At 36.5% G+C, this 26,579-nt stretch overlaps 1 protein-coding gene across 1 annotated transcript in view; it reads left to right on the top strand.

Moving 5' to 3' along the window:
- The window catches only part of epyc.L (epiphycan L homeolog), a 34,889-nt gene extending 8,776 nt beyond the window's left edge, over positions 1-26,113 (top strand). The window contains exons 3-7 of the mRNA XM_018252379.2: positions 14,772-14,937; positions 20,727-20,888; positions 21,583-21,785; positions 22,461-22,556; positions 25,291-26,113. Coding sequence (XP_018107868.1) covers positions 14,772-14,937; positions 20,727-20,888; positions 21,583-21,785; positions 22,461-22,556; positions 25,291-25,461 — 798 coding nt within the window. The 3' untranslated portion in view covers positions 25,462-26,113. The remainder of the gene's footprint in view (positions 1-14,771; positions 14,938-20,726; positions 20,889-21,582; positions 21,786-22,460; positions 22,557-25,290) is intronic.
- Positions 26,114-26,579: the final 466 nt, after the last annotated feature.

The raw sequence follows: 26,579 nt of genomic DNA, 5'->3' as shown, positions 1-26,579 counted from the left end.
GTCTGGCGTTTGAATATCAGATTTTCGGCTTTATTAAGCGCATTAAAATTGTAGAGGGGGGTTACATCTAACGCGTTTCGTGTCAGTAAACCTGACACTTCATCAGAGTGATTAGTGCATGCCTGTATAGGCGCTTAAATAGTGACACATATGCATATCATTAGTGAATCAAAGGGGAAGAACATTCTCACAAAGCAATATACAAGTGTTTAAAATTATACATAAAATATAAAATATAAAATAAACTAGAACATATAAATCTCTGTGTCATAGTAGCAATCAATTATTTCAAAGGAATTCCTGGTTAATACATATATTTTATACATCAATTACTTTATACCATATTCTCATATATGTGAATAAGAATGTTGAATTAATAATTTATAATTAATGAATAATAGTTAATTTTTGAAAAAAGTTACCCCTTTGTGTTCAATTTATTATCCATAATAATTTAGTTTAAAAGTGCCTAAGTGATAAAGTGATATACTTTTGTTGGTGAAAAAGTAAGAGGGTGGGGGGGGGAGAGAGGAAAGTGCATTTTCATTCATTTATATATGACTTTATATTTCTAATGATATTAAAAATACACACCCTTATAGTATCAAGAAATCTAATTAATGTATCACTATATTTATCGTAAACTTTCTTTAAAAAAGATTTCGTTTATTTTTGTTTATTACTTACTTAACTTCCACCTTCATGTTAGAACAGTATAATAGAATAGATAAGGAATTTTTTAAAAGGCCAAATTTAGTTTATACTGGATTATTATTTACTAAAAACATTTATTGGAGTGATTGATATCGCTCTGTTCAATTTTTAAATTTCTAAATTATATAAAATAGGATTAATAAATAATATTAACAGACGAATTTCAGAATAATTAATAACAATCTATCCAATAAAGGCTTTTATCTCACACTCTCTGTTCAGCCCAAATGGTGTAACTGTATCCAATAAGGTCATCCATTTGACTTCCTTCTTAGACAACAATGTATCTATATCGCCTTTTCTCTTTCCCAGTTTAACTGCTTCAATTGCCTGGAAAGATACAGAGTATTCATTAGCTTCATGTTCTTGTATCACATGTTCCGCTATAGCTGAGGATATGTCTAGCCTATTGATGCATGCTAGATGTTCAAGTACTCTATCCTTCAGCCATCTCTTAGTCTTACCAACGTATTGTTTACCACAGCGGCATGTTGCTAGATATATAACATTTGATGTCCTGCAGTTTACATACGTTCTACAATTGTATATTTTTTTAGTTTTACTGCTCTGAATTTCCTTGGACACATTTATAAATCTACAGCATTTGCAGATGTTCGCACCACATCTGTATGTTCCAACAGCATTCAACCACTTTGTTTTATCCTTTTTATTAGGTAGCAAACTCGGGGATACTATATCTCGTAAATTACTTGCTCTTCTATAAATAAATTGAGGTTTCTTTAAATCCAGTGATGTCAGAATAGGGTCTGATCTTAGAATCCCCCAATGTTTTAAAATTATATTCTGAATTTTCCTCGCTTCCATACTATATGTAGTGATAAATTTCATTCTGCTCTTATCAAATGCCTTCCTCTCATTTTTATATCCACCTTTTTTATTTTTCAAAAGCTCTGATCTATTACTGAGTACTGCTGTTTCATAGGCTTTCTTAATGCATTCTGTACTGTAGCCCCTAGATATCAATCTATCCCACAATTCCATGGACCTGTCGTGGAAGGAAGCCCATGTGGAGCAGTTACGTCTAAGACGTATAAACTGGCCAACTGGGATGCCTTCCAAGAGAGGTCCAGGGTGATTGCTTTCACGTCTCAGCAAAGAGCTTTGAACGGCGCTCCGCAGCGATACCACTAAAGTGTGAGTGAAGCCGGCTGGAAGGAGCCGATGTATCGCGAGAGCTGCGGCTGAGCAGGAGCCGGCGTGTCACGGGTGAGCTCCGCCATTAGCCGCATCGTCTATTCGTTTGTGGCTAAAGCTTAACCATGCTTTTTTACATACCCAAAGATGTATTCCATCATACCCTGACAGATCCTGTATCAGTCACAGTCAACTTGTTTAAGCTGATAAATGTCTACATTTACAGGGGTTGGTCCTGTAACTTTGACTCCTCTATTGTATACATCAAGAAAAATAACTGATTTATTGGAATTGCTTTTTTCAAAGTACCCTCTAACCAATAAATATATAAAAATTTTAAAGAAGCCACACTATGAAACTGCATATTTTTTATTAATTATATATCTGTTTAAAATATATAATTGGATTAGTCTTTGTAAATGAAGCAATCTGTTAGTTATTTTCTATTTTGTCTATTTGATAGCTGTTTTACAACACTAGTTGTATTGTATATAGTGAATAAAGTACCCCCTCTTGTAAAATATAAGGATATTATAAGTTACCGAGGAGTTTCATGACCATATAAAAACACGAGGCCGAAGGCCGAGTGTTTTTATACAGGTCATGGAACTCCGAGGTAACTTCTAATATCCTCATATTTTACAACTGGGGGTACTTTATTTATTATAATACACAAATTTTAGTGAGTCATGTGACAGAAATTACATCACTACTCACCATTTATAACTGATGACATCACTACTCACCGTTTATAAGGATATAATTTACAAGATATTCATGGCTTTTGTGTATTATATAGATATAAATAATCATAGTCCACTCTGCCTTGTAAATGCTTTCCTGAAATTGAGATACTTTTTTGTGTATAATATTAAATGAGATAATACTATAGTTAATATTGCCAATATTTTCAAGTACTTGTATATTTGTAATTCGCTCTAGGTTGTTATATATCCAATATTGTGTCAATCCCAGTGATAAGTAAAGTTGAGGTGTTTTGCTTTGTGCAAAACTTTGTAAAGCCGCTGACTATTTCACGAATCTGCAATTTTTTTCCAATGCATAGTGGGCATTTTTTTGTGGTGATTTTGTAGAAACTTTTTTTACTGTAACGTTTTTATCTCACAATACATTGGAGTCTATGAGTGTTTTTCTGTTCTGAAACCTGGCAACAAATTGTTCCCATCACTGCTGCCAGTAGATTCTACATTTCCAGGTTGCCCTTTTTTTTGTGCTGATCCTTGTGTTGTTTGGAAGCAGTAAGATTAAAGGAGCCCACTGGGGGGTGTGACTGGTGAAGTTTAACATGATGGACAGATATGTTTTTTTTTAAACCAGATTAACCAGAACAGTGGAGAAAGTTAGTGATGGGCGAATTTGTCCCGTTTTGCTTCACCGAAAAATGTGTGAATTTCCCGACCATTCTGATGCTGGCGTAAATTTGATGCTCATTTAAGTCAATGTTTGTGCGTTTAATGAAGCTGGCATCGGAATTGTTGCCGGTGTCAGAATTGTCGCCATGTATTCACAACTGGCAAATATATTCGAATGAGTATCAAATTGACGCCAGCATCAGAATGGTTGGGAAATTCACATATTTTTCAGTGAAGCAAAACGGGACAATATTCTTGTTGTTATTAACTAGTTAACTACTGTGTCCTTTTGGCTGTTACTTTGTTGATAGAGAATAGTTGCTTAAATTAGTGAAATGAAAATAAACTCTTAGGGGGGAATGTAATTAAAGTCGCAAAGAGAAAAACAATTCACACCAAGAAGAATAAAAATCCACATCTCACAATGTAATATTGACAAACAGATTTGACAATTTAAGGACAACAACTAAAATTAATCTTAAGAATTGCAATGGAAGATAGTTTAGAGAGGGACCTAGGCATGTTAGTGGAAAATGGGGACAGAGCGGTGAATGGGATTGGCCCATATCATAAGGAGGATCAAAAATCAAAGTCTATGACCACATGGTTAGCATATGTAAACAGTGTATAAACTGTACAGTATTACATTTATGTTCACTACAGCAAGAAGACTGAATGATAAAATAAGCGAGCTTGAGTTAATAGCAGTGTATGAGAAAAATGATGTTTGCTAAAACATGGTTTCATTTAATTGGTCTGGAAACTATAGCATGTTTTAAAGTGACAGGGTAAACAGAAAATTAAGGATGGTGTTTGTAATGGTTAGATCTACCGTGGTACAGTAGCACAGTCCTGAATAAGGCACTATCCACAAGATTTTATTGGTGGCAAAAGGTGTCCCATGTTCTCTTTAATAGCCAAAATTCCTTTGTTTAATGCTGTTGCACTCTGTGCACTAATAATGCAAAAACTTCCCTATTTATCAGTTTCTGTAAAATATGCCAGATAAAGGGAATTTAATAAAACAGTTTTTCTGAATGCTTGCAATTAAAACCTATTGAGTTTTCCAATAAAGGGTAATACTTCCTTATTCAATCAGTTGCTAAGAGAGATATTGGAGAAGAGGCACTTATGGGGGATATGATTACTGTCTATAAACATTCAGAGGCATCATACAATAAAGTCTGCAGTGCTTTACTGAAATATCCAGAGAACACACAGTCATCCCTTGAGATTAGAAAACAGGGTCTTCATCTTAACGTGCAAACATTTTTTCAGTGAAAGTTTTAAAGTTCCAAGGAGTGGGAATTTCAAAGAGTGGTGATACCTTTTAAGTGAGAATATACTAGGTTACTGGTGTTAAAAAAGTTGGCATATTTCACCTTGTAAAGTAGCCCATAACTACAAAGTATTCCAATAAGCAACTGCTGGGACTGTGAGAAGAGGCTTAAGTGACAACATATGACACATGTGCGTGTTAATAGCTCATTGTTTATAGCCCATATTTAGTAAAATGCATTCTTCAATAATGCAATTCACATAAACATTCACACCTGTTTTATTATTGATGTTACAAGATACTATTAGCAGTAAAATAAAAATGTGCTGGATGTCCTCTTCATCGCACCCCTCTTTTTTCCCACCTTCATATTAAAGTCATTGGTATTAGTGTGTGTATAAGAAACATAGCCATTGGCACTTTCAATTGTAATATTTAATCAAAGTAGGTGATAAATGATGCATTTATTCATATTGGATATTTCATGGATTTACAGCCTGCATACATTAAATAATGGAGTAGGGTATCAGGTAATACAATTCCTTGTTCATCATTGTGTCCTCAGGCTATAAGGACCCTTCTCTTACCATGGGGCACATTTACTTACGAATTTTGGATTTGGAAGTCTCCGCCAGACTTTGCACAATTACGTCAGACGTTATTTTGTGACAAAGATGCATATTTAACAATGCACAATTACGTCTCACCAAAAGAACGTTGGTGTACTTTCATCAACAATGATTTGCTGGCGTGAAAATTTTATAACAAATTTTCTCTAGCATTACTTTATTCCTAGCAAAACTTTGTTAACTTCCGCTTATGTCAATTTAAATTCAGTGGGTATATAAAGATCATATGTATGTATTTATTAGCGATGTTGGTGAAATTGCTGGAAGTGGCCACTTTTTATTAAAAATGTCCAAGGAAGCAAAAGGAAGACAGAGATCCTCTATTGTCCTAGACATGAGTCCACAAATGTGAAATGAGCTTCAAATGTGTAAATAACATATTTTTAACAGTTGCAACTTGTAAACATAATCCAACTTTAAATATGAAAAACTACAGCGTTTTGACATTTGCTTATGTCTTTTTGGAATACAGGATATGATGTCACTGACATAATAATGTTGAGGATGTAACTTCATTGTATTTAGAACCTGGCAAAATAGATTTTGGTGAAAAGGGTAACAAATTGAAATTTTTACACTTTGATAAATTAGAGCAGGGGTGCCCAAAAGGTAGATCGGGATCTACCAGTAGATCTTTAGCTGGTGATCAGTAGATCTCAAGTTCTCATCAGTGTCAATAAACAGCTTGTCTAAATCACCCTCCTATTTCATGCTTTCCATTCAGATATTTATTATGTTAAGGTTATATAAGATATAGTTGTTTGTTAAATATAGCAATATACATTTTCCGATAAACCAATATTTAAGTAATATTTCCATGGAACAGAATGCTAACTGCTTTTATGGATGTAGATCATATTGGGACATCATCACTAAAAGTAGACCTTACATTAGTATAGAATGGGCACTCCTGAATTAGAGGATTTACGATCGTTCGCCGGAGCAAAAATTCGCCTGGCGAAACGCAACAACAGTTCTCCAGCGGCAAGGTAATTCGCGGCAAGGTGTGTTGCTCTTCTTTTTGTAAATAAGCGATGTCGCTGCAAATTGTCTTTTTAGTGAAAATTCATCAGAAAAAACACAATTCACAATTCTTTAGTAAAAGTGCCCCCATATATTGGATGAAAAGTCTAAAATAAATTTAAAAATTACCTACTTTGGGGGTCCAGCATATAAATTTAACAGAGGGTTAATGGTCAGATATGAGAAGTCTGTTTTTAGGTTGAGGGCTCCTAAGAGTCCATGATTATCCAACCAAATCCATTGGTCTCCAGCACCATTGAAAATCTCATATATACCCTTATTAAACTAATCATTGTGTTCCTTAGCTTTTCCAGACATTACAATATTTGTATTCTCCTCTCTAGATATTAGTATTCCAGTCTCTGTGTTTTTATTTATAACCAACTCATTTTTGAAAATCAGCAAAATCTATCTTGCCTTAAAGTCCAGATGATTGGTCATTTGTTCACTGTAATGTCGACATACTGTACAAGGAGCAATCAGTTCTATATCATTCCTTGTAGAATAAAGGTATTTCCGAAACCATTATATTAGAAACAGCTAGTTCAAAGATTATGACAAGCTATGGAACTGGTTTTACTTAACACGTATATTAAAAAAAGATAAAGGATAGCATTGGTAGACTTTAAGGGGCAGATTTACTTAGGGTCGAATATCGAGGGTTAATTAACCCTCGATATTCATCTGCCGAATTGAAATCCTTCGACTTCGAATATCGAAGTCGAAGGATTTACCGCAATTCGTTCGATCGTTCGATTGACTTTGGTAGCTTTTAGGTGGCGAACTAGGGGGTCGAAGTTTTTTTTAAAGAGACAGTACTTCGACTATCGAATGGTTGAATAGTCGAACGATTTTTAGTTCGAATCGTTCAATTCGAAGTCGAAGTTGTAGTCGAAGGTCGAACTAGCCCATTCGATGGTCGAAGTAGCCAAAAAATTTTTTTTTTAATTCTGTTCCTTCACTCGAGCTAAGTAAATGGGCCCCTAAGTATCTGTAATAGTGACTGGTACTTTGTTATGCAGTAAATATGCTATTTTGCATGTCACAATGCATCTGTAATGAAAACTGTACTTAAAGGGGTTGTTCACCTTTCAATTAATTTTTAGTATTATGCAGAGAGTGATATTCTGAGACAATTTGCAATTTGGTTTTCATTTTTTATTATTTGTGGTTTTTGAGTTATTTGGCTTTTTATTTAGCAGCTCTCCAGTTTGCAATTGCATTAATCTGGCTGCTAGGGTTCAAATGATCCTAGCAACCATGCATTGATTTGAATAAGAGACTGGAATATGAATAGGAGAGGAGGAAGCCAGAAAGGTGAATAACAGCAATAGCAATACATTTGTAGTCTTACAGAGCATTTGTTTTTAGATGGGGTCATAAGAAGAAGAAGGCAATTAAATCAAAATTTATACAAATGAAAAAAATAAAAAAAAATAAAGACCAATTGAAAAGTTGCTTAGAATTAGCCAATCTATAACATATGCAAAAACAAGGTGATCCTTTCAAACTTAATTTAAACCCACGGCGGAGGCAGAGGTCTGACCTAAGTCAGTGATTTCAATTAAAAAAAAAATTCAATTGAAGCGCGTTTCGCAGTGATAGCTTTATCAAGGCGTCTTATCACTACGCCTTGATAAAGCTATCACTGCGAAACGCGCGTCGGCGTTTGGAATCCTTTTAACTTAAAATTTTAGAACAATTTTGGTCTTTGGGTTAACGAAATAGAAGGGGTGGGAAAGAAATCTACTTCTACCAGCGCTCGGTATCTCTCTCTTCTCTGCTACTAAAGCTCACAAGAGCCCGCGGATTTGTGGTTTTTTAGGGTTATTTAGGTTCTTTTCAGAATAGGATTTAGATTAACAAACGAGACCACAGTCCCGGATACTCTGCCTCCTTATCTTTGTGGTGTCCCAGGGATAGAAAATAATTCAGGTAGTAGTTTTTGGGACAACTCCACCCCCTTCAATTTTCCATTTCTTGCTTAAAACCTTTTAACCTGAGCATTCTGTGTGTTTTTTTAACAATTATTTATCCCATCAATTGTGGTCCTCCGTATATTAACTACTCTATTTATTATCTATTTATTATTAATTACTTGGCACTGTCTAGCACTTTATAATTAATTAATTTGGAAGCAATTATGAATTTATGGTAATTGCCATCTTACAATAATCTAATCAGCACTTAAAGCACTTTAGTATCTTTATTCTAATTAATTCCCTGGTCGGATTGATTGTGGGTGAAAACATAAGGTACCTGATAATACACTGTATCATAAGGCTATTAATTTGTGCAAAGTATTAATTCTATCAAGTATTTATTAACCTTTAAGTTAAAGTATAATCAATAGAATAAATTTTTATTGCACTTGCACTTTAATGTAATCTTATTTTGTTAAAACCAAGCACATTATTATTTTTATTGGTTAGTGATTGCCTTCAGCAATCACAAAATACTTAATAGGTAGTTTAACATTTGAGGAACTGCTGTATGAGTGGGAGGCAATTGGCAATCTATAACATACTAAACTTAACGGTGAACCACCCCTTGAAAAGTGTAAACTTGCATCCTTTGAGTTACCAATTATTTATAAACAGAAATAACAATAAACAATTTAATTTGCTCAATTGTGCGTAGAATAGAAAAATACCTGTATGAGTTTTGAGCAGCAAGAAGATTGTCCTCCTTAGATTCCCTTGTTGTTTAATCTCTGTTTTTGTAAGCCACTTTCTATGCTGTGACTGTGACCAGGCCACAATTATGTCACATTATGCTCAGTTGTATTCTGGAAGATTGACAGAAGATCCCTGGGAGGTAAAGGATTAAACATTAAACAAAATACATGATTTTGTTTTAGAAAAAAATAGTTTCAAAAATGAAGTAACTGATTAAACTGAATAAACTGGAGTATATCTACCTGGATTAGTCTTAAATCACTCCTAAACATTGTGCATAGCTGGTATATAAAGACATTTTATATATGGTCTTTATATAAAGTTGTTATTGCTGCTGAAGGTGGCTCTATAAAATATTAATGTGTAGAGTTGAATACTTATGCAAACATCATTCAGTGTGTTTGGGATTGTTGTGTATGGAGTCTGAGTGCTATCCCAGCCTGCAGTGAAATAGACCATAGGGTGTATTTGTGTGTGGGTGTATTTGTGTGTATTAGCTTCTGAATATTTGTCTGTGCATGTTTGTGTAGACATGTTTTTGTGTATGTGGGGTGATTTAATGATAAGTTCTGAATAACATGTTGGAGCCATATAATAAAGGAATACTGTACTGATCATAGAAGCAACATACTCCTCTCTCTCTCTCTCTCTCTCTCTCGCTCTCTCTCTCGCTCTCTCTCTCTCCACACAGCTCGCACCAGTTCGCCAGGCACAAATGTGTTACGACTAAGCCAATTCACTAATATGCAGAGTTTCGTCCTGGGCGCCGCGTTACTTCGGCAGTGCGGGCTAGTGATCTTGCTCTTAGGTCAATTTTCATAGGGCGGGTAATTTAAAGTTGTATGGATGTCTTTATTATAAATGTTGGTGCAAATTCTACCATTTTTTATTACAACTGTCCAGGGAACCTTAAAAAAAGACAAGAGCATTAATATAATGCACTACACATGAGCCAACTGTAAAATGAATGTTCCATATGTTAGGAAATGTCTGGAGAAAACCGGTTACCCAAAAAAAGTTTGTTAGGACTTTTGCAGGCAATATCGTTTCAAAAAAGGAAAAGCCGCCAGTGTTTTTGGAACTTAAATGCATTTTTGGCAAACAGGATATGATGTAAGTGACAGAAGACTGAGGAAGATCTAGCTTCTTTTTAGCACTTTGCCTGGTCTGAGGTGGTGAAGTAAACTGCCAATAGAGTGCGAACGAACGCTAGCGACGGTCTCTTTCACTAGCAAATTGGCGCCTGTGTCTGTTAGTGAATTGGCAATGTCCCTGTGGGTGGCACCGCTGGCGAATTGGAGCTAGCGTTAGCCACTTTGTCCTTTAGTGAATCTACCTCTATATATGTATATTTGAGGGCCTAGTGTTACCTTTTTTTGAAAGGTAACACTACCTTGTTACTTGTCAGTTTTGTGGAGATGTCCTTCATTTAAGTTTGTATTGCAATATTTAGTTTGTGTTCCCCATGTCTGAAAGACTCAGAGCCTTGTTTAAAACAGGAAAACCTGTATAATGTGGTCAGTCTCAATTTACCTTTGTTTCACATTTTAACTTTGCCTTTTGTCTGTTTTTATCTTAATTATGAAATTAGCCAGACAATAATTACATCACTGTTTATCTCAAATTTTATAATCATCAAAAACTGTGACTGAAATCTTGTCCTCCTTAAAGATTCTCTACAATAGTGTAAAGCACATATGTAGGTATGTAGGAAAATTTCCAATAGTTAAAAATAACTAAACTAAAATTATAGGCTGATTAACTTTGAAAAAACTGTGAAAGGGAAGGTATATACGATTTAACTAAACTTCTAAATGCATAGATGTTGACACAATACATTATCCTGTAGTTTACTGAACTTGATCCTATTTGGTGGTATTATATAATCTGCAATGCACTTTTGAAATCCCTGTTTAGCTTTAGAAAGTGAGTTTGTGGCCTTCAAAATGGAAATGCTCCATAGTTACTGTATACACATTACAATCACCTATGTAAGAAGTGGCAAGATTATATACTGTAGTATAACACATTTTTGAGGGATTAATTATTTTCATTACTTCAAATGAAAGTTCAATTCTTCAAGTCTACAATTGTGGCCTCTGGTTTTAAGATCATTTCTATGTACAAAAATATCCCACACTATCTGTCTAAAATGTTTTCTATATAAAAAGTAATTATGTCCCCTAGCAAGTGCTTTTTGTCCAACCTATCTTTCTTCATACTTTAATTATTCCACTCCTTTTACCAGTTTAGTTGTAATATCCTTCTTTAGTAAGGGAGTACAATATTACACTACATCTCAAGGTGAGTCCTTGCTAGGGATAAATAGGCAAAATAATGCTTTCATCTTATTATATGTTTTATGCATTTTGCTTTGCTACTTCATTATTTTTACAATTTACATATTAAATTTCAGCTGTCTCAGGTAACTTAAATTTCTTAAATGCACATTTTGTCTTAACCTTAATGTTAACCTCTCAAATCGTAATTTTCTTTCTGTGTTAAGTATTTCCTTGTTTACTAGAATAAACTGACAGGTATATTTGTTAAGTAGCATTTTAAAGACATGCCATTTTCCTTCTACGTTTAACCCTGAAAAGTATTTTCCCATTAACATGTTTCAGAGATGCCCTTATAGTGCTAGTGTTTGTTTGCACTTCTAAAATGCAGTCTCTTAATTACTTTTTACTTACGTCTAGTTAAAATATCTACCCACAGAGCCTCTACACACTCCCCAGTGCTATCCTTGGTCATTTTTTTAATGCATGGATTAATTTATGCTGTTACAAATACAACACATTTTTAAACCTATCCGTCCCTCCTAAAAGTTGTAAACATCTAAATTCAAAGTTCAGTCACATTTCATGCCACCAAGTATCAGTAGTTACTTACAGGATGTCATATATCATAATTGTCTGTAAATTAATTTCTCGCATTTAACCCACTCTTTAAGGTCCTTCATCTACCATTAATATTGTCATCAGCACTAATATTTACAAAGACAGCTGGATCATCCCAAACCAAATAATTTGTATACCCTATTAACCACATGCTAAACCCCAGCACCAGCAAATTGTGTAGTTGTAATGATACGTTACGTATGATAAATGACCCTATCCACCTTCCTAATAATTGAACTCTTTATAACCACAATCTGTCTAGGCCTGGCCCTGCTCTGGTCCCCACAACTACTAGAGAGGCTGATGTTCCAGTTGATATAAAGATCAGCCCATGTAGAACTGCCATACACAAATTTCCTTTTCCTGATCTTATATTATGCTGTGCTCATATAGATTTCTTATTTCTTAAAGGACAGAGCATTAAATAATTTTCTTGACGGTTAAAAAAATTGAAAGAAAGTTAAAAATTCAGATACACAAACATATTATTATCACATAGTCCTAATTTAATCACTTATGCTGACAGCCACATGACTACCATAATCATACTCAAAACTCTTTTTCTCTCTGTATGTAGTCCTGACTCTTGGACATCATGAGTGGCAGATTCTGCTTTATATGATGCATTGCCATGGTTCCTGGTGGAGAAATAGAGAAGTGCCTTTACCATGAAGACTAAAATATAATGTAATTTGAATATGCATCAATTATGCATTTTTTGATCACAGTGCTGTCTGACAGTGGCTCAGCCATCATTGCTTATTACAGAAGGGGAACCTAAGTGTCTGTTCGTGGCTGGGGTCTTTTTTAAATTATTTTTCCCTACATAGTCACAATGAGTACTGCCCCCCTAAAGCTGCCATTCTAGGCATGTGTCCTTAGGCCCCTATATAAAGGTTGACCAGGAGCTTCTGCCAACTCTCTTGCCCTGCTGTGTGCCACCATATGGCTATACACAGCAGGGCACCACAGCTGTCAGTCTGAATTAACAGTGTTTATTCCCACACACAGAGTGCAGTGGCACCTGGAGAACATATTGAAGGCAAAATTACAATGTTCAAACTTTTAACACTTTAGCTGAGTTACAATGAAAATCAATGTAACTTAGTCAGAACAACTAGCATAGCATATATAGAATAGGGGGTGATACACAAATAAGTAGGGGGTAAGCAGTTTTGCATACATTAGGTATTCAGGAACATCATAAACATCAATAAACCCCATACCAGACATGGTAACAAAGGGTGTCAAAAATATGATAAAGAGGTCATAGCACCTGAAATTTTTAGAATTTTGTATTTATTACTCCTGAAATGGATGTTTCAGTGAAACTAATTAGATTAACCCTCAACAGAGATATCTTCTAACAGGGTGGATGCCTGTCAGAATTGGCCACAGGTGAGTGGCTGGTAGGTAGAAACCTATGTGCTGTATAACGTGGGTAATACAGAAATGGGCTTGATGAAAGTCAGATGACATGTTTTATAAGAATGAGGATTTAGTAAAGGAAACAATACAGCAGGTTTGATGCGTGATTAAAGAAATACACAAGTCCTTTACAAGGCCAATGGTTGGAGGCAGACGGCAAACAAGAAGAGTCTGATAAACTCGCAGAAGGTCTAGGTAGGCAGCTGACAAGGCGAGTCCAATTGGCAGGCAGAGGTCAGGCTGAAGGCAAAGAGTAGTCCAGAAAACAGGACAAGGTCAGTACCAGGAGGTCAACAGTGATTCGGAAAGGATCAGGAACAGGGGAAAATGAACAATGCCAGGATGAGGAGCACAGAAACCAAAAACAGGAGTCAGGGCATGAACAAACAGGAAACCAGGAAGGGGTCAAGCAGGAGCAACAAGGCATAGGCTTGTTCAGGCTTGAGAGATTTAATGATTGAGCCCCGGGAGTTGCAGAAATCAGGCTTATAAAGCCCCTTAATTAATCAGTTGGGCTGGAGTTTAATGAGGTGGACAGAGTTGAGAGTGCAGCAGGGAGAGGAAACAACCATCAAAATTACTGATCCTTAGCCTTATCAATTTCTGATAATGCTAAAACTGTAATACAAGTGTTTTTTTACAGTGCTCACACTTCTTTTTTTAAAATCGAATTAATGCAGACTTCCTAGGTGTTCAGAGGCAGAACTTAAATACACAGTTGACTAATCTATACTGATTCCACTCTAGTTGCCCTAGCCGGATCGCTACTGCAGGGAGCTCTCTGCACTGTTGAATTTTTGTTTTACAAAATTGAAGTTTGTCTGTTTTTGCCATGGCTGCTTTTTGCAGAGTCCAATAACTGACTGCTAACTACCACCTCTGGCACGGTTTTCACCTTGCCTTGTGGCAGGAGCAGCTCTGTGCCCTTTCTGCCACCTCTATCTCCTTTATCTATCCCCTTTAAAATGCAACTATTATTGGTACAATCTTGTAAGCAATTTTTATAGGACTAACACTATGGTTTTTCCTAATCTACTGCATGCAGACTTCTTTAGTTAGAGGTTTTATTGGCTTGACAAGCTATCATTTTTATCAGAAATCCAATTCCAATCAATAAAAACTGCCACAGTCCAAGATCTCCAAACATTTACCCTTCACTTTTACATTCCATCTCAGACACTTTTAAATAAAAACGTATGTTCAAATAAATTCACACTGCTGATTCCACCTCTCCAGAAGCCGTACTCTCAATAATTGCACATTCAATCCTATTGGATTTGTGCTTCTGCATCATGCACCGCAGTTACACAGAGCCGGTTCTGTCTTAACCATATGTTGCCATTTATCTGATGCACTTATCCTCAATACTAATACTATATTTTCTCTAGAATGTAATTTTGCAAAGAGCAGCATAAGCTGTCAAAGCTTATTATAATGATCCACACACAGATGTTCCATGTATAGCATGGATGGGTCACACAGCGACACCTAGCGGCCAACCTCTCAAAGTAAAACTCAAATGATAATCACTGAACTGTATTTTTAGTTTTTAATTTTTCTGCCTAATGAATGAACTTTTAATTTTAATTTAGATAGAGATTGGGACTGTATTACCAGTTGTGAACAGGCCGATCCTTTCACCAGAACAGGTTTCAGAAGAAACAGAAGAAGCAGAAGAATCAACTCCAAAATTAATTGATGGTTCTTCACCACAGGGACCCTTGACTCCTGGAGTCCTAGGTCCAGACACAAGTGGAGGTTAGTGTTGTATACATTCAGCTGCTTTGACTATGAATTTCTCAGTATTTGAACACACTGCAATTTGACAAATGACAATGCAAGTTAATGCTTAAATATGTGTGTGTATATATACCTGTATATATATATATATATATATATATATATATATATATATATATACCTGTATATATATATATATATATATATATATATATATATATATATATATATATATATATATATATATATAATAGTTAATATAGAACATTCACAAACAATTATGTATGACTGTATTTCCTCAATTACTGTTTCTGCACATAGGCAGCTGTATGAAGCACACAACCACCTTATTGCAATAAAATTAATGTTTCTATGCAAACAGAACTTGGGGTGTTAGCATATATTTCTTTTCTATGGTTTATATGAAGTTAAGTAGATTTGTAAGCAAGTACTTTACTTTTTGACATACATGCAGTTATACATGCGCCTCTGCTTTAATTATTTGGGGTCTTTTACTTATGCCTCATATGTGCAGTGTAGGGCAGGGAAGAAAAGTGTAAAAAGTGGCAGTTTTGCACCATTCCCTACACTTGTTAATTAACCTTTTGCATATTTACCTATTGAAAAATAAGCTCAGCATTAAATGCAGTCTGGGTGAGGTTTGTTCGGAACACTTTCTTGTAGTTCTAGATAATCATCATATTGCGATGTCTAAAGTTCTGTAACTTTATATAGTAAAGGGAGAACTGACCTAAATGTTGGATTTCATTCGAGGTTGGGCTAAGTGTGAATTCTCCTGACTTATCTCCAGGTATATAAAAAATATCTAGTAGGTCCTGGTAGACACATATATAAAGCAAGCTTACTTACTGAGTGGCCCAACTGCAGGTGCAGAACTGTCTTTTGCTAAAGTTGACAGGTCTGAGGTGGGCCGTGTCCAGGGAGAAGGGATATAAAAGCAAATGCTACTGGCTTATTCCACCTTTAACTCATTTGGTTGTCCCAAATTGCTGGTCATTGTCTGGCAATGCAGAATGTGAATACAGCCAGCCACGTTTACGAGTGCAGTTAAAATTGAAAGTAATATTTAGCACACATTGATGTCTAGCCCCATGTCAGATTTCAAAATTGAATATAAAAAAATCTGTTTGCTCTTTTGAGAAATGGATTTCAGTGCAGAATTCTGCTGGAGTAGCAATATTAACTGATGAGTTTTGAAAAAAACATGTTTTACGATGACAGGATCCCTTTAAGGTGCAATAGGGCTTGTGATCATTGCCCATTATAGGTTTATCCTGGTGGTGTTTTGAGCTTTGAGCTATCTGTTATTCTGATTCTGATTCCTGTTTTGACCCCTGCCTGGCTTTTGACGAATCTACCTTCTGAAACCTGACACTTGCCTGATAACCGACTTCGATTCTGCTTAACCCTTCTGATTGACTTCCTGGTTTGACCCTTGCCTGCCTCACTATGTTTATTCTCTGCCTGCCTTTACCCGGCCTGATCTGACTACTCTTTTGCCTAACGCCATGTACCATGACCTACGACCTTCTGCCCAAAGACTCTGCTTTTCAGTTGTGCCCCTCTGCTTGTCCAGAACCCCTCGCCTTGCACCTCTTGTTATAAGACCTGGCGGCATCTGAGTAGGTGAGGGCTCCTCCTGAGGCCAAAGGCGGCTGCTACAGGCAGAAGCACGAGCCGAGACCAGAGTGCTTGGCATCGGTTCTAGATTTAGGGTGCCAACCGTGACATATGGGGAGCTTCAATATAGAGTAGGTGTAAATTTTAAAGGTAGCAATCCTATTTAGCCTAGATTGAATTGCATTAATCAGCATTATTTTAGGAATTGGGGCCATCACAACACATCAGTCTATAATTTGGTTCCAGTAATCTTAAAAAATTTTGCACAATGGATAGGACCTGGGCCGAGTCAAGGCAACACGTTATACTTACCATACCTGAACCTCATATGTACTTGGTATAATACAGATACCAAGAGTACAGGATGGAATTTAAAGGTTGCAGCTTTTATTAATAACATTAACATTATCAAAACATAACTGTAAATGACAGTTTAATCACAAACATTACCCCAACCGGAATGCTTGCCTATACAACTCCAACGATTGAACAGGCCACCACCATGCCAGCCATCCAAATGCTGTTGCTCTTGGATTGGCAAGTAGAATCGCCGGATTCTAATAGATTACTGTCAGGACTGCCAGAAGCACCCGACGGCGCTGCTCACCTTCTCATCGGTCGCAATGAAAATGTTGAACACATGGGTGCAGCGTCGCTGCATGATGACGTCATCACTGGTGCCGATGAAAATCCAAGATGGCGGCACCCATGTTGAACACATGGGTGCAGTGTTGCTGCTTGATGATGTCATCACTGGTGTTGGGTTTTTGTCATAAAAGGGCGCCCTGGACACTGAAACCCTGCCCACTTATAGGTGTATTGTGCTATAGAACCTGGGTGTGTTTGCTATTTTTATCCTGATCCTGATCCTGATTCCTGCCTGAAACTCTGACTTTGAACCTGATCTGCCTGCCTCCTGAAATTTTGCCTGGACTTTGACGATTCTCTTGTTTAACCCCTCGGATACCACGATCTTGGACTCTGGTTCCTGGCTTCCTCCTTGGTCCGGACTACTCCCTATGGGAGCCGCTAGGCCCCTTGACAATTACATACTTCCTCTAGGATAACTGTGTAATCTACTGTTTGTGCTACAGTATATAAGGATTGAGTTCCAGGATAAATCTATTTAAGCATTCAATATTATGTATTTTCCTTTTTGGTTTGAAAACTCTCAGGCCCTCAACAATATCCAGCAAGTTTCTTTCTGAAATACTACACCATGTTTCCTATAGAGAACATACATCCACCTGTATAGAAATTATGAGATAATATTAATGGTAAGGCCAGAGAAACACAGGCAAACTGATAATAGATGATAGATAGATGATAGGTTATGAGCGGTTTACAGTAATTTACATGCACATAAACACACAGAGAAGACATGATCTGTACAATTCTGAAATAAGGTACTCCTGTGCTAGCTAGCATGACTATATAAAAATTTAAAAGAATTCCACAAACTTGTTTTTAGCAGAAACTCGTTATTTCATTACTTTATTTATGAAGGCATGTCAGTAGGTTTTAGCACTTCGGGCTGTCTGCTTTATGAAACATATACTTTATGGGGTTATTTTGCTGCCAGAGGGCATTGAGCCTTTTATAGCATATTCTGGATGCTTAGCATGTTTTGGATGTAGGCACGGAAGAGACATCCCTCTATGTTTTTATGGATATGAAATGGAAATCCTGCAAGCAAAATCAAATTAAAACATTCACAGAATTTAACAATAAAAACATAAACCAAATAACTAAAAGTAAAACAACATATATGGATAGATTTTGCACAAGACAGTAATCAGTAAAAGTAGCAAAAATATTATGGAATCAATGAACCGTTGGGGGCCTTGAACAAAAATTCAAATCATGACATAAAATCGAGAAAAACAATGATTTTTCTGAATGTATGAATATTGTTTTAGTTTAAGAACAGCTGGGTTTGGGATAGTTAAGTACTGCCAAAATGAAAAGCTTAAAGGTTACCCAAAATATTTTTCTAACGCTAATTTGCATTTATATAAGTATACATGCTGGTATTATTGTTACTCTTTGTAGATAAAATTAGAAAATCACTGTTATCTTTATAACCACTAAGGCTAAAATCATAAAAGAGTTTTGACCACTGCTGGCACTGCAGGCAGCAAACAGTAATGGTCAGTATGCTTTTCTGTGCCTGTCACCACTTCCTTTAGTAATTTATTGGAAATACTGTGCCTAAAGCACACATGGCAGTCTCCAAAAAGTTCCAATAGATCATTATGCAAAGCCCCTCTCTTTGTCACTGCTTCCTTTAGTGACCAATGGGAATTGTCTGTGCCTGACTTATTCTTGTCTCCTCAAACACTTCATCATATATCATAGATTACAGTGATGGGGAAGCAGAGACAGTTGGAAAGGGGTGCTTTGACAGCTGCTGTTTCCCACTTGATGGTGTTTTTACTGCTGCTGCTATGAGACGTAAAACAGCAGCACAATTTGAACAAATGACTTCTTTCAAAGAAGTATACATATGACATTAGGGTTGCCACTTGCCCAGTATTTTACTGGCCTGGCTGGTACAAATGTTGCTTGAAGCCAAAGTTATTAAAAAGGAAAAAATTTTGCAAGACACACCCCGCTAACCACTCCTCAGTTTACTAATACACCCTCTCTGAATATATTAATGAACGTAGTGGCAATTCTGTGTATAATACCCCCAGAACTCACAGCAAGATGTCACAAGGGCAATTTCATATATAATAACCCCAGAACTCACTGCAGGATGGCACAAAGGCAATTTCATATATAATACCCCCTGAACTCACCATGGGATGGTGCAAAGGCAATTTCATGTATAATACCCCAAGAATTCACCTCAGGATAGCACAAAGGCAATTTCATACACAATACCTCCAGAACTCACAGCAAGATGGCACAGAGGTAATTCCACGTATAATACCCCCAGAACACACTGCAGGATGGCACAGAGGCAATTTCATGTATAATAACCCCAGAACTCACCACAGGATGGCACAGAGGCATATTCATGTATAATACCCCAGAACTCATTGCAGGATGGCATAAAGGCAATTTCATGTATAATACCCCCAGAACTCAAAACAGGAGTGGCAATTCGATGCATAATACCCCCAGAAGTTAAAATTCAGAATGGCTAATCAGGGCAAGTAAAGATTTAATGGCATTAGTGTGGGAAAAACAGAAACAGACAAATTGCTGCAAGATAAGGGAAGTGGGAATAAATAAACAACGCCAAGCAAGGAGTAATAAAGCTGGAGGGAGAATTCTTACCAGCATTCTCTCTGTCTGTATTTATAGTTTATGGGTGGGGGGAGAGAGGGGGATCTGCCAAGCTGCGGGCCACCAGGATTTCTCAGCATTGACTGAATATTATTAAAGTAAGTAATGTTTTGTCATAAATGTGAATTTATGCAGAAATGTGAATTCTGCAAAACATAAGCAGAAGGCACAGGATTACCCCAAAACACTTTTATCGTCAAGTTCAGAGTAAATGGCATAAATATAAGGATTTTCTTTCAAAAATGAATGTGGCTACTGATGTTTTACTGCTTCATGCTCAAATGATTTGTCATGTATGGCATTTGCATGGCTTCAGTAAAACTATAGAACACAAACACATTCCACATTTCCTAATAAAAGCATCAATGGACCAACATTTACATAACTGAAACCTTTATTAATTTGGAGATAAAACAGTAAAAACCAGTAAAACAGAGATATGTTTAAAGAAACACAAACAAAAACTCTATAGGGCTCATTAACTAAACTTTTTGAAAGTTTGAAGGTTTCTCACTTCCATATATAAGTGAGAACAGCCAGACTTTCACTAAACAAGTAACCTCATTCATAAACTCCTAATCATAAAAACTGATTATTCTGTAACTCACTAATTAGAGAGTATATTATTCTTTAAAAACAATAGTGCTAAGCTTGAACGCCATGTTAATCAAATCAGCGATATCCATTAACCCTGATCTCAAATTCAGTTGCTTCTGCTATACGTATATATATTATCATGCAGGTTTCTTGGCTACTTTGCAATGTGTATATTTTTATGTATAAATCTTTAAGGTTGTAGTGTAAAACTTTCTAAAATTATTATTATTTGTTTCCACATTTTCACAAATGTGTTTTTATCCCTTGTATTGCAGGCATTTCACCAACGTGTATTCTGTGTGCTTGCCTCATTACAACCGTTTACTGTGATGACCACAATCTCGATACCATCCCTCCTCTTCCCAAAGAAACCACCCATGTCTATTTGCGGTTCAACAGAATAAGCAAAATAAGCAAACATGACTTTAATCATCTAAGTATGTTTTTTATGTCATCTGAAATATTAATGTTGATCTAGAGGTTGTTTGATAAAGTAATTAAGGTGCATCAGATTCTCCACCTACTGCACTATAGTTTTCAGGAATAGGAAGGAGGAAGGGTAGCATTTTTTTAAAAAAATATTACATGGATTATTAGTATTAATGTTTTACAGTGCTAAAAGGGGTGAGATTTCAATTTACATGTATGATGTCAGGATTCAAGGTAAATCTCAGCCTTATGTGGTCCAGTGCAATTATATGTATCTCAGTAAGCCTCAGGCATCAATAATAAGACTGTAACATTGGAACATTGGATTGTAAATTCTAAAGATTCTTCTATTCTATATACAGTAGTGCTAAAGTAGATTAACATATACACATAAATATTTTGGGTGAATGTTTTCTATTTCCTTACTGTAATTTCATTTAAGTTGCCATAAAAACATTACAGCTCCCTTACTTACCAAAATAAAATGATTTGCTGGAACATTGCAAATTCTGTGATATGCCATGTGAAGTGCCATAGTAAGACTCTAATTATTAATTAATGAAAATTATGGAAATTCAGATTAAACACAATAAAGCTAATCTACTGTAGCATAATTGTGCCCAATATCAAATGCATTTAACATGTCATATTTCCTTTACACTTTACACTTTACATTTGTTTTTTTTTTTAAATCTTAATTAGCTAAATTAAAGAAGATTGACTTGACATCAAACATCATATCTGAGATCGATGAGGATGCATTTAGGAGCCTGCCTCAACTGTCTGAACTCATACTCCGAGATAATAAAATAAGGCAACTTCCAGAGCTTCCCAATACCATGAATTACATTGATGTCAGCCACAACAGACTTGGACCTAAAGGAATAAAGCAAGAGGCATTCAAAGTAGGTTTCTGCCATGCAAAAGTATAATCTATAATGCATTACCTTTGCCTTCTGTATGTTCTGTTTAGGTAATTTAAGGGTGACTTCACTTTGGAACAAACTTTTAGAATCGGCACAGCCACTGAATCTAGCAACCAGGCAATAGTTGAATGTTATTGTAGGAAACTACTAATTTAGCCATCCCCATGGCATTTAAACAGTGTGCCAATGGAGACTAGAGGACTGCAGCTTTTATAGTTGGAGAGCTAATGTCAATACCTCAGTTAATAAGCACAAATTACTAGTGCTTGAAAAAGTTGCAATAGATATATGACAGAGGTTTGGTCTCAGACATGTTTACATCTGTGTTAAATATGCACAGGAAAGTCATAGCACTTCACAATTATTCAATTCAATTGCACATCAAGTAGTGGTGAAGTGTTGTGACTTTCCTTTAAATATTTTGCTATGTGATGACGTAACCATACGTCTAGAAACAGCACCACCGCGTATACCAGCACCTGAGGAGAGTAAGTAGAGCTCCCTACATTTCTGTTTTTGCGTACTTCTATGCTAACTCATTTAGATGTGACATAATATTATAGGAATATTTATATAAGGACATTAACTACAAAATATTTGCAATAGCATGTTGAATAGTATGTCAAGTAAGTAAGAGCTGAATTTTTATTACAGGACATGACAGATCTCAACATTTTGTATCTAACTGATAACCACCTGAATCACATCCCTATTCCTCTTCCTGACAATCTGCAGTCTCTTCACCTACAAGTAAGTACTGGCATCAGTGCATATGCAGTTACGTAATGAGATGTATTAGAGCATACAGTGGACTATGTCTACCTATGGTTATTGGAAGAATATATGTTTTATGGTGTCACTCTGGATGCATAAGCATACTTTTGGGCAAAGTCTTCTGGATACATGGACATCAAGCATGCAGCTCAGTTGTTAAAAAGCAGCTGCAGCACACATACAGTGAAATGTATGCATGGGACTTCTTACTTTTTAAAGGTCACAAATAGTCACTACATCAGTAATCCAAGTTTTGTTGACCTGGAATAATGAGTGTAAACACCCAGCATTTATTTGGAGTGTGTGCTGTTCCAAATTGTACCCAGGGATGCCCTCCTGCATACAACAATTCCTGATTTTGGGATTATGGCAGTCTGGGATCTAGAATGTCAATCATTACACTTTTGCCCTCTCCAAAAATGTATTTTAGGAGTCTCTTTTTAAAGGATACTACCAGAGGTCATTAAGTGGAAGATGTATCCTGGTTAGACCTTTTTATGGACCACCAATTATTCCTGTATCTAATATAGGTAAAAAATATATAGGAAGATTACCATTGAGTAAACTGAGGTGCCTCAGTTGGGTCATTGCTGCAACAATACCCATCAGTAGGGATGTAGCGAACGTCGGAAAAAAAGTTTGCGAACATATTCGCGAACTTGCGCAAAAACGCGAGCGGTTCGCGAACGGTTTGCGAACCCCATAGACTTCAATGGGAAGGCGAACTTTAACATCTAGAAAAGACATTTCTGGCCAGAAAAATGATTTTAAAGTTGTTTAAAGGGTGCAACGACCTGGACAGTGGCATGCCAGAGGGGGATCAAGGGCAAAAATGTATCTGAAAAATCTGCCTGTGTGTGCTTGGAAGAGATAGTGTAGGGGGAGAGCTGTTAGTGATTTCAGGGACAGATGATAGTAAGTTTGCTGGCTAGTAATCTGCTTGATACTGCTCTGTATTGGAGGGACAGAAGTCTGCAGGGATTTGAGGGACATTTTAGCTTAGGTAGCTTTGCTGGCTAGTAATCTACTGTTCTCTTTAAACAACTGCCATACGTTGACCTTGTAGGCATTGTTTGCCCAGTTTTTTTGGACGCAGCCACTGAAGCACAGTTGCCAGAAAAAATATGCCATATAAATGCTGAAAATAGTCATTTTTCGCCATACGTTGACCTTGTAGACATTGTTTGCCCAGTTTTTTTGGACGCAGCCACTGAAGCACAGTTGCCAGAAAAATTATGCCATATAAATGCTGAAAATATAAATTTTTTTGGTTGCAGCCACTGAAGCACAGAGGCCAGAAAAATTATGCCATATAAATGCAGAAAATATGCATTTTTTTGGTCGCAGCCACTGAAGCACAGTTGACAGAAAAATTATGCCATATAAATGCTGAAAAATATAAACTTTTTTGGTTGCAGCCACTGAAGCACAGAGGCCAGAAAAATTATGCCATATAAATGCAGAAAACATGCATTTTTTTGGTCGCAGCCACTGAAGCACAGTTGACAGAAAAATTATGCCATATAAATGCTGAAAATATAAATTTTTTTGGTTGCAGCCACTGAAGCACAGAGGCCAGAAAAATTATGCCATATAAATGCAGAAAATATGCATTTTTTTGGTCGCAGCCACTGAAGCACAGTTGCCAGAAAAAATATGCCATATAAATGCTGAAAATAGTCATTTTTTGCCATATACGTTGAGTCAACGTATGGCAAAAAATGACTATTTTCAGCATTTATATGGCATATTTTTTCTGGCCTCTGTGCTTCAGTGGCTGCGGCCAAAAAAACTGGGCAAACAATGCCTAAAAGGTCAACTTATACACTACTACAGCGGTAGTAAAATAAAAAAAGTAAAATAAAAAAAAATGAATATTAAAAAAAAAAAATTAAAGTTGGTGCTGCTGAACTACTAGGAGCAGCAGATTAGCACACCAGTCCCACTCCCCAACACTGCTAGACTAATAGCACTGGGCTCTTATAGTAGTAGTAGTAGTAGTAGTAGTAAAACAACAAAAAATAAATAAAAGCAGTCCTTACAAGGACTACTGTTATTGCAGCAGTCAGCAGATGAGATCAGAAGCAGGACAGCTGCCCACTGCAGCTACATACAGAGCACTGCAGTAGAAAGGTAGATTACTAGCCAGCAAAGCTACCTAAGCTTAAATGTCCCTCAAACCCCTGCAGACTTCTGTCCCTCCAATAACAGAGCAGTATCAAAACGATTACTAGCCAGCAAACTTTCAACTGTCCCTGAAATCACTAACAGGCAGCAGCTCTCTCCCTACACTATCTCTTCAGCACACACAGGCAGAGTGAAAAAACGCTGCAGGGCTTCGGTTTTTATAGGGAAGGGGAGTGGTCCAGGGGAGAGCTTCCTGATTGGCTGCCATGTACCTGCTGGTCTGGGGTGAGAGGGCAAAAAAAAGCGCCAACAATGGCGAACCCAAAATGGCGAACGTCGCGCGACGTTCGCGAACTTCCGGCGAGCGCGAACACCCGATGTTCGCGCGAACAAGTTCGCCGGCGAACAGTTCGCGACATCTCTACCCATCAGAATGGATCTATGATAAGGAGCTCAAAGGCATCGCAGCAACAGGTTAGGTTCCACAAGGACTGGCTCTGACTCAAATAATGATATGAATGTTATAAGATGCAGTCTGACAGACCTATTCTGCAGAAAATACTTATATATATGTCATTTGCAGGATAACAACATCCAGGAAATGCATGAGGATACTTTCTGCAAAATGAAGGACTGGACATATGCTCGCAGGGCTCTGGAAGACATTAGACTGGATGGTAACCCCATCAACCTCAGCAGAACACCCCAAGCTTTCATGTGTCTGCCTCGTATACCAATAGGCAGACTTGTCTAAACTGGAGGAACACCAAAAAATACAGCTATAAAAACGTACTACTAAGTCACTGACATGGCAGTCTAAAGTAAATAGGATATTGCAATGTCAAATGAAATATGATAAAGAAGCTGTGTATACATGGATACTGTTCAAATAACCAGTTTTGCAAAAGAAATCAAAATGGATTGAGGAAAGAAAATTCAAAATCAAATGTCAATTGTTCAATAAAAAATGGAAAAAAAAAGGAAAATAGTATGCGTTATACTGTACATAATGTACTTAATCATTAATGTGATTTGCTGCAAAGACCTCTCATTTGTTAACATTGTGTGCTACCTATTAATTTTACTAATCTGATTGGTGCTAGCTAATATAAATGTGTAACTCATTAAACATGGACAATGAAGCCTGGATTTACTAAGATATGTTCAACATACGAAAAAAAGGACTTAGTAAATATCAGGCTGACTGTATAGAATTAACTATTTTTATGTAAATGCAAAAGGAATACATTTTCCTGTAAATCTACATTTTGATATTATTTTTAACTACAGAGTTAGTTTTCTAATTGTCACAGAAAATTCAAAATCAAGCTTTTCTTTATGTGTATCGTGTGTGTAATTTTCCAAAAACACAAATCTCATCAACTTCATTAAAGCTCTTCACCAGATTGGTTGTAATTTTTTTTTTGTTTTATGCCTTGCTTTATGGATTTGCTGCCACCATGTGGTGCAATGTTTTATATACACGGCTAAGAAATATACAGCGACTTTCCTTCATTTGAACCAGCAATTAAATGAAATGGAATAAAATGTTAGACGAAACAAGGTCTCATTTACAAAAAGGAGGTCCAACCATGGCCACATAAAGGGTGCAGAACTGTCCATGTAATGCCATACACATCCTCCATGCTGTTGTTCATCTATACAAGCACCTCAAGCCAATTTCTGATGTGACTGCCTTTGATAATGAGGTGCATGGTGTGACAAGTGTGTGGAGTACTGTACTAAATACTTGGCTTTACCTGGCATTAAGGGTTCTTTTTTGCGTATCAATCATTTGATGTCCATGTTTGTTTTCTAGATCTAGTGCTTACAAAGAGTGCATATACAATACGCAGTAATTTGCCAGACATA

Source organism: Xenopus laevis, chromosome 3L, assembly GCF_017654675.1.
Source record: "Xenopus laevis strain J_2021 chromosome 3L, Xenopus_laevis_v10.1, whole genome shotgun sequence".
NCBI classification, from domain to species: Eukaryota; Metazoa; Chordata; class Amphibia; order Anura; family Pipidae; genus Xenopus; species Xenopus laevis.
Note: the sequence above shows the minus strand (reverse complement) of the source record. Positions and strands in the feature narration are given on the sequence as shown.